The 12,884-nt window shown below is 37.0% G+C and overlaps 1 protein-coding gene across 2 annotated transcripts in view; it reads right to left on the reverse strand.

Annotated features, from left to right (window-relative positions):
* Positions 1-1,427: 1,427 nt before the first annotated feature.
* Positions 1,428-12,884, reverse strand: part of SLC26A7 (solute carrier family 26 member 7) — a 67,847-nt gene continuing 56,390 nt past the window's right edge. For both annotated transcript variants that reach the window (XM_050312483.1, XM_050312476.1), the window contains 6 exons: positions 12,743-12,859; positions 11,071-11,119; positions 8,289-8,389; positions 6,020-6,074; positions 5,829-5,932; positions 1,428-3,784 (listed from right to left, as the gene is read on the reverse strand). In XM_050312483.1, the coding sequence (XP_050168440.1) occupies positions 3,749-3,784; positions 5,829-5,932; positions 6,020-6,074; positions 8,289-8,389; positions 11,071-11,119; positions 12,743-12,859 (462 nt within the window). In that variant the 3' untranslated portion in view covers positions 1,428-3,748. The remainder of the gene's footprint in view (positions 3,785-5,828; positions 5,933-6,019; positions 6,075-8,288; positions 8,390-11,070; positions 11,120-12,742; positions 12,860-12,884) is intronic.

A 12,884-nucleotide genomic window follows, 5' to 3' on the forward strand; every position in this document is an offset into this window, starting at 1 on the left:
CCTCAGGGGGGTACAATAACTAAACTCCTTATTGTTATTGACTTTAATTGCCCTCCGTATGGATAGCAGGCTCTGTCCTACAGGGTGAGTTTGGCTCCTTTCACCCTTCTGGATCAGAAGAATAAATATGGTTTATTCTATTTATAACATTCTATCATCTTATAATAATGGTAATTGGACTAGATGGTCATTGTAGGTTTCTTTCAAATGTTACTCTATTCTATTTCATTTCATTCCATTCCATTCTATCTCTAATGAAGATAATTGTGGTGGTTTTGGTTAGGTTTCTATACATTTACATGATAATTTTTCCTGAGAGCCAGAGGGAAGCCAGTGGACAGTCTATACAAAGAACTATTGAGGACAGGCTTGAAACTGATAGTTGAAATTGCCTCCAAAACTTAACCTAGAAGGTTTAGGGTGTTTCCTTAAATCTTCACCAAAGAATTAAGCAGTTGTTTGTTAGTTGACTCAGTGGTACAAACACACCATCACCACAGATTTGCAGAGAGCAACTCAGGGAGGACACGAAGCAACTCCCATCCCACCAGCAGAGCAACCGATGATCTGGCGGTCCATGAGGTGCACGAGGTCTGATGGCATCTCATCCAGTTCATTTGAAGACAGGTCATGTGCAAGCATAGGTTTTAGTAAACATCAAGAGCTCAAGAAGGGTGGGTTGTGGAGAAATGGAAACTGTATCAGTAGTGAAGTAATTTGCCCTTCAAGGTCAATAGTAAAAGAGAAATGATCCTCCCCCACCGGCTGCTCATGGTTCTATAGAGCAGTTCTGGTTTTACAAGGCCTAAACTCAATACAGGTGTTTCAGAAGCAATTGAAACCACAGCTATCTTCATGGGTGTCTGTTCTGCTGAGAAACAACTATCCTAAGGGATGCCACTTTCCAGAAAGGGAATCTGATTAACAGTGCATATTGTCAGAAATGGTAGCTTATTATATATGGTAAAATATATTACAGAAATATTACAAGTATCCAAAAGCCCAGTGTTGGAAGGTTAGGAAATTCAGAGTTATGATTAGATGTTTTAAAGGAAAAAATGTATTTCATCCCTGATTATGCCCCGAGAGAAAATCAAGAAGTAATCACAGCATTAAGACATTTTGAATTTGAAGTCTTACACTGGTGAAACACTTTTTGAAATGACAGTGTGTCACTAGAAGGTCTTTGAGCTAATGAGAGATAAATGTCCATCCCAAACCAGCCATTTAAATTGTGGAAAATTTATTCCTACTGAATGCAGTAGAAATTGGAAGTAATTTTGATAAGCACTACAAAATTGATCATTTGATGCAGAGGGTTTCATCAAGGGCTAATACTACAAGGAATTTTAAATGTATCTGAGTTATTCCATTTAAAAGATCATTCAGAACAAAACTGAAAGTCTCCTGGTAGATGTTATCGTTGTTCAAGACCCTATTTTTAACAATTTCATTAATCAGCTTATCTGTACATCTTCAGAAGAAAAACATTTACCCACCAAAGAATAAATGCTGAACTTAGTAGAAAAGATACCATTTATTCATTTATTCAGTTTGCAGTTAAGTAGAAATCTCCATTCAGCTGTGACATAAAATTGATGCTTCTACAATTAAAGTACATTGTAAATAGTTTCTAAAGTGTTAATAAATTACTAAAACTGTTTGAGGAAATTATTAATCAAATGTTATAGCCTGTTACTGAGTCCAATGATGTAATGAGTCATTTGCAATCAACTACAGCATCTGAAATTAATGCACTTGGGACAATATACAGAATTTATTTCTCCTATGTATAATGAGCTTCTCACAGTTATTTATCAACCTTTTGCATAGTAATTATAAAAGCAGTTTCAGAAAAATACGTACAGAACATTTCTGGTCATCTGTGAGATAAAGTGGGGAATAACTCCAAGAGTTACTCATAACTGAAAAGGCAAAAACCCCATGGCTCTCTCACATTGTCATCTACCACGAGAGTGGTAGATGAAGAAGAAAGAAGAGTAGAAGAAAGAGTAGAAGAAAAGAGTAGAAGAAAAGCTTATCAATGTCTTAACACAGCTATCTGCAGGGACATGAAAGTTACTGCACAAGCCACTTCATCTCCTTCAGGCAGCAGCTTTGGGCAGACAGAGCAAGGACGGCCCAGACAAGCATACATGTGTAACTACTGCTGAAAACAGAACACAGCACTAGATTTTCCCTACAGCCTCCAGCTGCACAAAGTATTCTTGTACTTCCCTCCTCTCTCTAGTGCTAAGAAGGCCATAAGGGCAGTTAGCTTCCATAGATTTTTTAAGTTGGTGAGAAAAAAAACCCTACTACCTAATCCTTTCTCATGTTTTGATTCCTTTTTGCTCAACTCACATTTAATTGCTGGTGTTCACATATGGCAACAAAGGCAAGAGCAAAAAAGTCATACATTGTATCATAGAATGGCCTGGGTTGAAAGGGACTTTAAAGATTATCTAGTTACAACACCCTGCCATGGGCAGGGACACCTTTCATTAGAACAAATTGCTAACAGCTCCATCCAACCTCGCCTTGAACACTTCCAGGCCTGGGCATCCACAGCTTCTCTGGACAACCTGTTCCAGTGCCTCTCTACCTGCAAAGTAAAGAATTTCTTTCTAATATCTCAGCTAAACTTACTCCCTTTCGATTTGAAGCTGTTTCCCCTTCTGTCACTACATGCTCTTGTAAATACTCTCTCTGCATGTTTCTAGTAGGCTTCCTTCAGGAACTGGAAGGCCTCAGTGTGTTGCCATATAACATGATACTGATGTGATAGTATAATCTAGTATGATTACTGATAACCCATAAATACAAACCAAATGCTCAACCTGTGAATTCCTCCACCCACTCTGTGTGCTCACACACAGTACTGCACATCCCTAATCAGGATTAGGGCTGAAATGTGGCACACACTTTATGTGTCTCCTCTATCATCTCTCAGCTGCCACAGATGAAGATTTCAATACCAAACAAATCACAGCTCAAACTGGAAATAAAGACTATTCTGTGCTGGAAACAAGAACCAGTCTGAGCTAAAGAACACCTGTGGCTTTGCAAATGTAGCAACTTATAACTCATGACAACTACTAGAGGGGAGGACAATCTAAGGGGCACTTAGTCAGCATGCAACTGCCTTCTGTGTATACAGTTTTCCCATTGACCTGGGTAGGCATTAAAAAGCATACAAAGCCAAGAATGCAAAATGGAAGCATATGATAGCTGTGATATGATGCTGTTACTGCAAATGGCTGTCTTGAACAGAAGGAAGGGTAAGTAAAGACACTAGAAACAGTATGGATTTGTATATGGCATACTGCATATACTCTATCAATGATAACATACTTTTTAAGAATTCAAAATGTCTCTATTCCATACACAAAACTACAGATGCATATTACAAGTAATGGTATGACAAAAGAGATCTAAAAGAATATACCTCACTGGTAAACACAATCAGTACCTCATATCTACTTTTTAATAATTTTTTTATCTAAATGTATACAAAAATATTATATAAAACCACTATAGAACAATTGCATGAACATTCTCTGAGTGATAGCAGCTGAAAGACTTTCTTTCTGAAAGGCAGATCTGTCATTACTGAATATACTAAATATATATGGCATACAAAAGATCATCTATGAGATCCACTGGCGAAAACAAACTAAGCAGAAACCATGGTGCAGTTCATTCTGAATATGAGCAGATGAAACTAGCCATAGTCAATGGGTGGGCATCACACTTCACTCTGTTCACTGTACTTGCTGTAATTCTAAATTGAGAGACACAGAAAAAAAAGTATTATAAACTTTTCCTTAGATATAATGTAAAATTAGCAGATGAAGGAGTGCTAGGTTGAAAATGCCACCACTATAAAGATTATTATTCCAAAAATTTATTATTAGTATGGACTGCATAAAGCAACAGGCAAGTTTCTTATCAATTTATAAACATAAAAATGAGAATGACACAACATTATCATTGGAGGAGGGAAATAAGAGCATCTTTGCATTTCTGAACAGCAGCAGAGTTGGAAATGAACCATGAAACCCTCTTGCCTCTACCTTTGTGACAGTAAGACTGTCAGAAAGACAGAAAGACTGTTCCTTTCTGTGGTGGGAAGCTGAAATATAAGTCCTAACAAATCACTTTCTATTTGTCTCCAACTCCTTCCTCCAGTTTTTTTCTATCTTACCTACTTCTTAATTTAAACAACCAAAAGTCCTACTGACCTCAGCATCTTAAAAAGTCTCAGGAGGAATACATAGACAGACTGGTAGTTACAGTGTGGTGCTGCTATTGCAGCCACCCTGCCTTTTCACTCCCCTCCGTCTTATCTTTAGGTGTTGATAAACACACGAAATCCTCTGAAGCTCACACTTTGAACACTTTGAAGAAACATTAGTAGAATATATACAATGTTCATAATTACATTTAAAATTTGAGGCTGGATGCAAGCCTTCCAGACTAAACTGCTAAGCCACTACATGGAAGTCTGAGTTGCCTAGCAGCTCTGATGGAAACATGCCATCAGTTCCTAGAAAAATGGACTCCTGAGCTCTAACTCCCCCTTTTCACTTTGAATGTTTGGTCTATCTATGTCCCTTTGCCATAAAATGAGAATGGTAGTATCTTACAAGAATGTTAGGAAGGTTAATTAATGCCAATAAAAATGCAGGCATTTTATAACACCATGTTCATTCTAAATCACCTAATCAGACCCAGACAAAATATACAATAGCTATCCCTTTTATTTTTGCCCTGCAGTTACCATTTCAGTAAATTATTTTTTGCAGGGCAACATAATGAAAAATGTTGGAAAGCACTGAAAAGACCATGTTTTTCTGGTCAACCCACTAGACCAACTGTGCCAACTCAATTTAATCTGGATAAATCAATAGAAAGTGGGGTTTTTTCCATGGGCAACTCAAATTTAATTAGCAAAATAAAAAAAAAAAAATTAAGAAAAAAATCAAACAACCAAACCACAGACCATTTAATGTCTCTTGGGGAAGGCTTGAGCCAAGCTCCAGCCATGTTTGGAATCATAAATAAAACCATGGGAAAGTACACTACTTGTAATGCACACTTGGTTACAGTGGCATTACAATGGAAAAGCATCACATAGTATATGAGGAAAGCTCAGGTTTACAATATTTTTAATAAGAAATGCAAGAATCATTGAGCAAGTAAATACATATTCAAGTCAATGCATGTTCAAGCCTCAAGCCTCAGTTTCTGACCCAAGCCTTCCTTCTCCCTCTAGCTCTCTCTCTTACACCTCGTACAATTCCTCTCCCCTCTTTCCACTGGAGAGCCAACACGGCATGCTACAGTGCAGGGCACAGACAAGCTGACTAGCTCAAACTAAACTTGCTGGGTATCCAGAAGTGTTTCAGTCAGACCAGAGTAGTGCTGTGAAGTAGCTTCAAGCAACCCAGGAGGGATAATAGTTTCAGTAATGTAGAACTGTGTGTGAGTTAATTCGCCTCACCGAGAGGCTGTGTCAGGTGTTTCTAGAGACATAAGTGGAGAATGTGCCCAGATTAATGCACCTTAACACCGTGCCTCTGGATCTACAATGGAAGAATGAGAACATGTTGCAAAAGGAGAGATCGTGGTGGGAAGAGAGTGTTAGCAGCAAAAAAACTGGGTAACTGCATTGTGAGGTTGAAGACCAGTTGTGGAGAATAGACAGATAAGATTTCTGCCCAAAAGGTTTACGGAGTAAATAAGACTTTCCCAGACTTTAACAAAGTGCTGTGAGCATCCAAGAAACCCTCAATAATTCACCTACCCCTGCTTGTAAGTCTTACCCTGTGAATTTTAATGGCATCAATTGCTGAAGAAATAGATTCAAAAAAGACAGGATTTTCAGATTCAAGATATCCACCATACTGCATTGCTTTTATCAGGGAAGCTGCAATAAAACAAACTCATGAGCACTGATAAAATAGTGGATATATAAACCATCACATTAAAATGTTTGCTGTAAGATAATACTTGCCTTTGCAGTGTGCTAGCAACACATCGATGTGTCTGTTCTTACAGTCCATGTAAATCTAAATGTGTGAAAACATGAAATGAAAAAAACCTCAAACACTTGTTTAAACAGAGAATAAAATACACAAGAAAACCCCATATCCAAGGTAGGCAGAGTACCTGGAATGCTGCTGTAGCAGCTGTACTGCCAGCAGCCACCAGAGCGAGCCCTTCTATAATGCAACCACCAACCCACACCGATTCCTACCCCCTCTTCCCAGTACTCTGCAGCTCTGCCGAGAATGAAAACTGAATTCGATTAACAACTTTTCATTTTTTACTATAATTTTTGGAGGGTTTTATTTCCAGATCTCCTGTTTCAGCGTGTTTTCCCATCTCTTTGCCATATGCTTACCTACCAGTCCACACAGACAGAAATCAGACCTAGGAAACTGATGCTTCAGCAGTTTATCAGAAAAGCACCATAACCATCATTCTGCAGTAAGTTGTTCTTTATTCTTTCTTTGAAAATGGTCAACTCCACAGAGACCAAATGTTGAATAAAAGAGAAAATAAAAACGAAAAAGAAAAAAAGGGAAAATGACTCTAAAACCAGAGTAAGGCCTTTTTCTACCGGATGAGGAATATTCAAAGGATTTCCTGAATAAAAAAAAATTTTAAAATTATCCATGTAAAGTGGAAAAATTCTCCAAGAAGAGATTCAGTGAGAAGCCCATCATAATACCCTATTTTTAAAAATAAACCAAAAGCCATACTCAGTCCAAAAATCCCTTTATCTCTGACATCAGTGATGACATTCTGGGAGGAGTGTAACAAAAAGGATACATTGAGTGTGTTCTTCTCTGAGTAATTCAGTTTTGGACCAGCCATTCATCCAGAAGCTTCACACCCAACCTGTGCACTTCACAGTCCAGACCAGACTTACCTCTCACAAATTTGTCAGACGCTTCTTTGACATAATTTGCAGTTCAGAGGTCTCTAAGAACTTTTGGAAATAATTTTCACGATTTTTTTTAAATTAATACTTTATTGAATGCCCTATATTTTGAAGGGATGTGTGATAAAGAAAAACTCCCACTAACCTTATTTTTCCAGTTTTCTTTTTTACTATATCCCTATCTATATGTGTAGTTTTAATTTCAAATCTTTTAAGGCAACACTTACTTCACTGTACAATGGGTAAGTGGAGTAACTGAAAAAATTGAAAAAAATTGTTAGGATAAGAAAAGGCCTGGGCTGAGACCCAAGTTCAAATCTAGTCTTCTATCTTACTCAAAAAAAATTATGCAAACCGAACCTTGCATACCCATTTAACTCTGTACTCACTACACAGCTTTTAAACTCCAGACCTGATGGAAATGTAAGGAACAGCTTTTGAACATAATTTTTCATCTTCTATATAGAACTGCTTTTTATGCATAGCATTGTTTAGTTTGGAAAGGACCCTTAAGATCAGCGAGTCCAAACATTAACCAGGCACTGCCAAGTCCCCTGCTAAACCATGTCTTTCCAGCCACTCTCCCCCCAGCCTGTAGGGCTGCATGGGGCTGTTTGTGACCTAGTGCAGAACCCAGCACTTGGCCTTTCTGATCTCACACCACTGGCCCTGGTCCATCGATCCAGCCTGTCCAGACCCCTCTGCAGAACCTTCCTACCCACCAGCAGATCAACACTCCTGACTAGGTGTCCTCTACAAACTTCCTGAGGGTGCACTTGATCCTCTCATCCAAATCATCAATAAAGATATTAAACAGGACTGGGCCCAGTACTGGCCCTGGGGAACACCAATTGTGGACAGCTGCCATCTGGGTTTAGTTCCATTCATCACAGTAACCAGCGATTACCCATTTTAGCCCTCTGGGAGCATCTTGAAGCTCTTGCGATGCCTGAACCCAGTCTGCTGGGTATGTCACCCACAGGAGAAAACATGGAGATCATGTTTTGACCTTTGGCTTAGCAGGAAGCAGGACATACACATAAAATCACAGAATTAAAAGCTAAAATTTTAAAGGGGTAAATCTACACATGGCTCCACTCCAACTTACACGAAAGGGTGAAATATAACCTAAAACAACTTCAAAATTAAAAAAAAAAAAAGTTCAGAAATTCATCTTCCTTTCATACAGATATGTACATTTGCAGTTACCCAAAATATTTGGAAATATTTTAATGTAATGTTATATATAAACATAGTGCAGTTTAACTAGTAGTTCCCCCAATAACTCATATGTGTAATTATAATATATACAGAATTTGTCTGATATCATGAATACCTGAAGAAGCATTGAGACTCCGGTGTAGTCAAAGAAATTCAGTCCACTGCAATCTAATATCAAAACACATCTCTCACTGTGACATGACTGCACAGATTCACCTACACATTTGAGAAACAAAAAACTTTAATTAAAAGGGAGAATAGTTAGGAAGTGGGTATAAGAATAAAGATAGCTCAACAAAATAAACCCTTACTATCACATTAAAAGTGTTACTATTATGTTCTGGGGTATCAGGCAAGCAAATGGCACACTTTAGAAGCACAAATGAAGGACCTTTAGAGCAATGGGATGAAGTGATGACAGGCAGAACTATTATTAATGTTTTCGACAGCATAGAATCACAAAGATTAAACAATTGTTTCTTCAAATTTGAATTTCTAATTGAGTCCTGAGAGTAACTTGGCTTGTTTGGAAGATTTTTCATGGGATACATAGAAGATATAACTCTCCTTTAAGTTCTAATATGACATTGATTTCTGTAGTACCTAAACACCTGCCTAGGGTTTAACTTAATATTCACCCATAAGGAAGAAAAATATGTAAACTGAAGTGTTTCATTTTCCTAAGGTTTTACTGTGCTGGCTTTTGTTTGATTAATTTTTTAATATACTATCATGTATTGTTGCTGGAGAAAAAAATTATGTTGGCAAGGTTTGCAAAGGTCTTATTCTTAAACGTCAGGCCACCTTGTGTTTAATCTAAACACACTGTTCTAAATGCATCCTGAACTAGCACATAGATAAATGATTCCTGGCTTTCATGAAGGGAAAACTAGAAAATAATGCACATCTTATTTACATTGTTCTGTGAACAAATGTTTGTTATCATAATGCACACAACTAAAAAAAAAGATATGAAGGAAAGGAATTCTGAATGTAAAGATGATTTAAGACAAATGGTGTTGGTAGAGCAGAGGTAAAGATTTCAAACTATTGAGAGGACTTAGAATTTCACCAAGATGCAAATTTATAATGGTGTAATTCCTTTGTGGGAGTAGTCTGAGAGCCAGAGCCTTTTGAACTTGAATCTCCAGAGGTTTACTGTCTTTGTACTGTCCAAAGTACAGCAATAGATACATACCAAACAAAAATAAAGAATTTTTAAGGGAACTTCCTGTCTGACGTTATTGTGATAAAAGCCTAGAAAGGATTTATGAGATCTGCTAGGCTGTTCAATGTAATAATTCCCTGCTGCATTGCATTAGAGGCTGCCTGGCTTCTAAATGGAGGGGTAGGTACACACCTGCTCCCTCTTTGGACCAGTGCAAGAGCAACAGCAGCTGTTTCATTTGGTGCTGATACAGACAGTACCCCCCAAAAGGAGAAAGGAAAGGTTCTTTCTTTCCTTATGACAAAGACATAAGTTGCCATGCTTTCCAGGGCAACTGACATAAGGATTAAGGATTGTGTCCTCCTGCTCCCCTCCTTCCTGAAAATTTTGCTCCATATTTTGTTTTTCTCTTCATGTGGATTTTTCTTTTTTTCTCTCTGCTTTTTATTTTAAAAATCCCACAAAGAATCACCATAGGCTGGTTGGTACAACTAACAACAGAGCGTTTAAGTCCTCAGATTAAGACTTAGGCTTTCAGAAAAGAGGTTTTGTACTGTCTGTCACTTCTGTACCATGAGAAACTGGTTGATCTTCAAGGCAACTGAAATACGTACTGATCTCACACATAGTATTTTACAGTATAGTCAATACAATACGATATAGTCTTCTTGTCTTATAGCCATTATTACAGGTTGATATGCTACAGCAAAGCACTCTGTCAGCCCAAAGTAAACTAAACACTGTGGCATCATAAAAATGTCATGAGTCTGGATAATAAATGCAGAAATTCAGACAACATCCTCCCAAACAGATTCTCTGCTGCAGCCTTAATGCTTATAAGCATTTTAAATAAACACAGTGTTTTAATTCAATCCGCAATGAAGTCATCTGTATAAAGTATCTTCTGCAAAAGGTTGCTACAGCTCTCCCACGGGAATGCGAGTACTCTGGTTTGATTTAAGCGTTATAAAATGCAGGAAGAGTGGAATTATCCAGTTTAATCCTTAATTGAAAGCAAACTCCTAGAGCTTTTTCTTTATTCTATACTGTATTGATATGCTGTACAATATTGGTAGTCATCATGTCACTGATAATTCAGTTGACATTTTTCTGAAATTTTCTCCGATGTGGCTTTAAAGATCATGCAGATTTAACATGGTTCTAATCTTATCTTATTTTTACTTTTTCATACCAGTATTCAACTCTGTGAATGGAAAAAAGACATACCCAGAGTTGAGCAAAACAGCCTCCTGGGCCTGATCTGAAGATCAGTGCAGGCAGCAACATAAGAAGTGATTCCCCCCACTGCCTACCTGTCTCATTATGCACATGGTTGTTCCTGTGAAAATGGAGCAGGCACTCACAGAAACAGAATGGTTTGGGTTGGAAGGGACCTTAAAGATCATCTAGTTCCAATCCCACTACCATGGCCAATGAATCTTCCACTATAACCTTTCAGTCCTGCAGAAAAGGTACTTTCATGGGCACCCTACTTTTGAAATCTTAAAAAACAGTCAGTCAAAAACAGAGTGAGAAACAGGAGCTGTTAGACCAAAGTTAAGAGTTTAATACTGTTTAGCATTCATGTTTCCTTGAACATTTGGTCTAACTGAAAATATTAGTTTCCATACAACTTGAGTTCCCCATGAAATATACAGAAAAATGTGGAGCCATTTTTCACACTTACATCCATCTTTGTTTTAATATAATTTATAGATAATAAACTCACCGGGACAACTTCCATTGGAAAATGAACAGAGCAACGTGTTCTGCTCACACTGAAATGAAAGCAACAAAGTAGTGACATACCAAGGAAAACTAGTTCAGTGCACAATAACCAGAGAAAAATCAATGCAATGCATATGAATTCGGTTTCTTAATATCAGAAGTTAACTCATTCTCTCTGAAGTCATGTTCTATCCAACACCCTATTGGATATATACTATATTCTGGATAACCTCAGAAGAATACTGAGATACATACTTAAATTGATATTTTGCTTTTCTTTAAAAAGATGGGAAAGATGTTCTTGAAAAGATTAGTGATTTTATGAGATTAACTTGCTGCAGTCTCATCTGCTATGCTAATATTTTAATAACAACATTTTTACATATAAATTTATTAAAAAAGTATCTTTATTTTGAGAGGTTTTATAAAAAAAATTTATTTCAATATGCATGTTAAGGCCTCAGTAGAAATAGGAGCTGAAACCAGAAATAGGCACAGAAACAAAATCCAAACTGCATTTTTAATACACTCAAAAAAAAAATAAAAATAAAAAAAAAATTATGACCAGTACTTCAGGCAACTGTACTGCCAAGTACCTTACAGAAAAGACAAAGGATAAAATATCTCTCCTAAGTAATGTATAAATTAACTTATTAAATTAACTTATTACACTTATTAAATTAACTCATATATTAATTCCATGCGCATCCTAAGTGATTTCTCTCTCTTTGGAGGTTTGTTATCGTACTAATTCAAATCAGTTAGGCTAGCAGAACCAAGCAAAAAAAGCATCACATTTTCTGAGCTGAATCCTGAATTTCCACCCATTAAAGTGCACATCAGTAGCACAACTCTTAGTCAAGGGACAGCAGAGGTGGCAGACACATATTGCTGTCTAACAACCCATCTAAGTCATGCCTGTGATTTGCTCAGCCCAGTTTACCAAACTGAGTGAAATTGCCTACAGCAAGCATTGCATAGTATTGAAATGTCTTCACTGTACTAATAGACAAATGATAATTTAATTCTTCCCTTTTAGGAAGTGTTGCAGGAAATTGCAGTAGTCATATGCAGATAAACTTGGAAAATACTAAGAGGGATTTCTTCCCCAAAACAAGTGTTATACATAATTTGTACACTGTTTATTTTTCCAATGCAATCAGTGCAAAAAATGAAAAGGGAATACAATGTGGGTAAATTTTCTCAAAGGTAGTAACTTCTTCCCAATTCTCCAGAATTTACTTATAGTCAGAAATGAAGTGTCTATCTCTCATGTACTCATGTCCAGGAAAAAAAATCACATTGCATTCAAGCAGATTTGTAGCCACTCACCATCTTTCTAGAATCCCAGCCTTATATCATCTGAGGTTATATAAATTCTTCCATAAATTTTAGAGTTTTGGATCAGTGCTTTAATGTCTCTTAAGGGATCATGTACAGAAATAGTAAATATATTATGTTCAAGTAATAATAAGAAAATAATCCATATTGAATCTGATTAAGATTAGGATCAACTTTATTCTGAATGAATCACTTGCAATATTACCTTTTTATGTCTGTTTCAGTATCTGATTGCATTCTCTAAGGAATGCAAGGAAAGCAAGCACAATCTTCAACACAGTCACTGTGATTACTGAAGCAAATAGCACATCCTCATTTACATCTTCACATACCTGACTGCTCATGCTATCCTTCTGGATTATCTTTATCAGGTCAGCATGAAATTTCCTGGCATTCAGGAAGATTAATGGATTGTTGACTGAAATTATCTTCACCTGTTTCAATAATTCCTGGGGAATGAAATAAACATAATGC

This window comes from Myiozetetes cayanensis, unplaced genomic scaffold, assembly GCF_022539395.1.
Source record: "Myiozetetes cayanensis isolate MyiCay16 unplaced genomic scaffold, myiCay2020 scf1, whole genome shotgun sequence".
Lineage (NCBI taxonomy): Eukaryota > Metazoa > Chordata > Aves > Passeriformes > Tyrannidae > Myiozetetes > Myiozetetes cayanensis.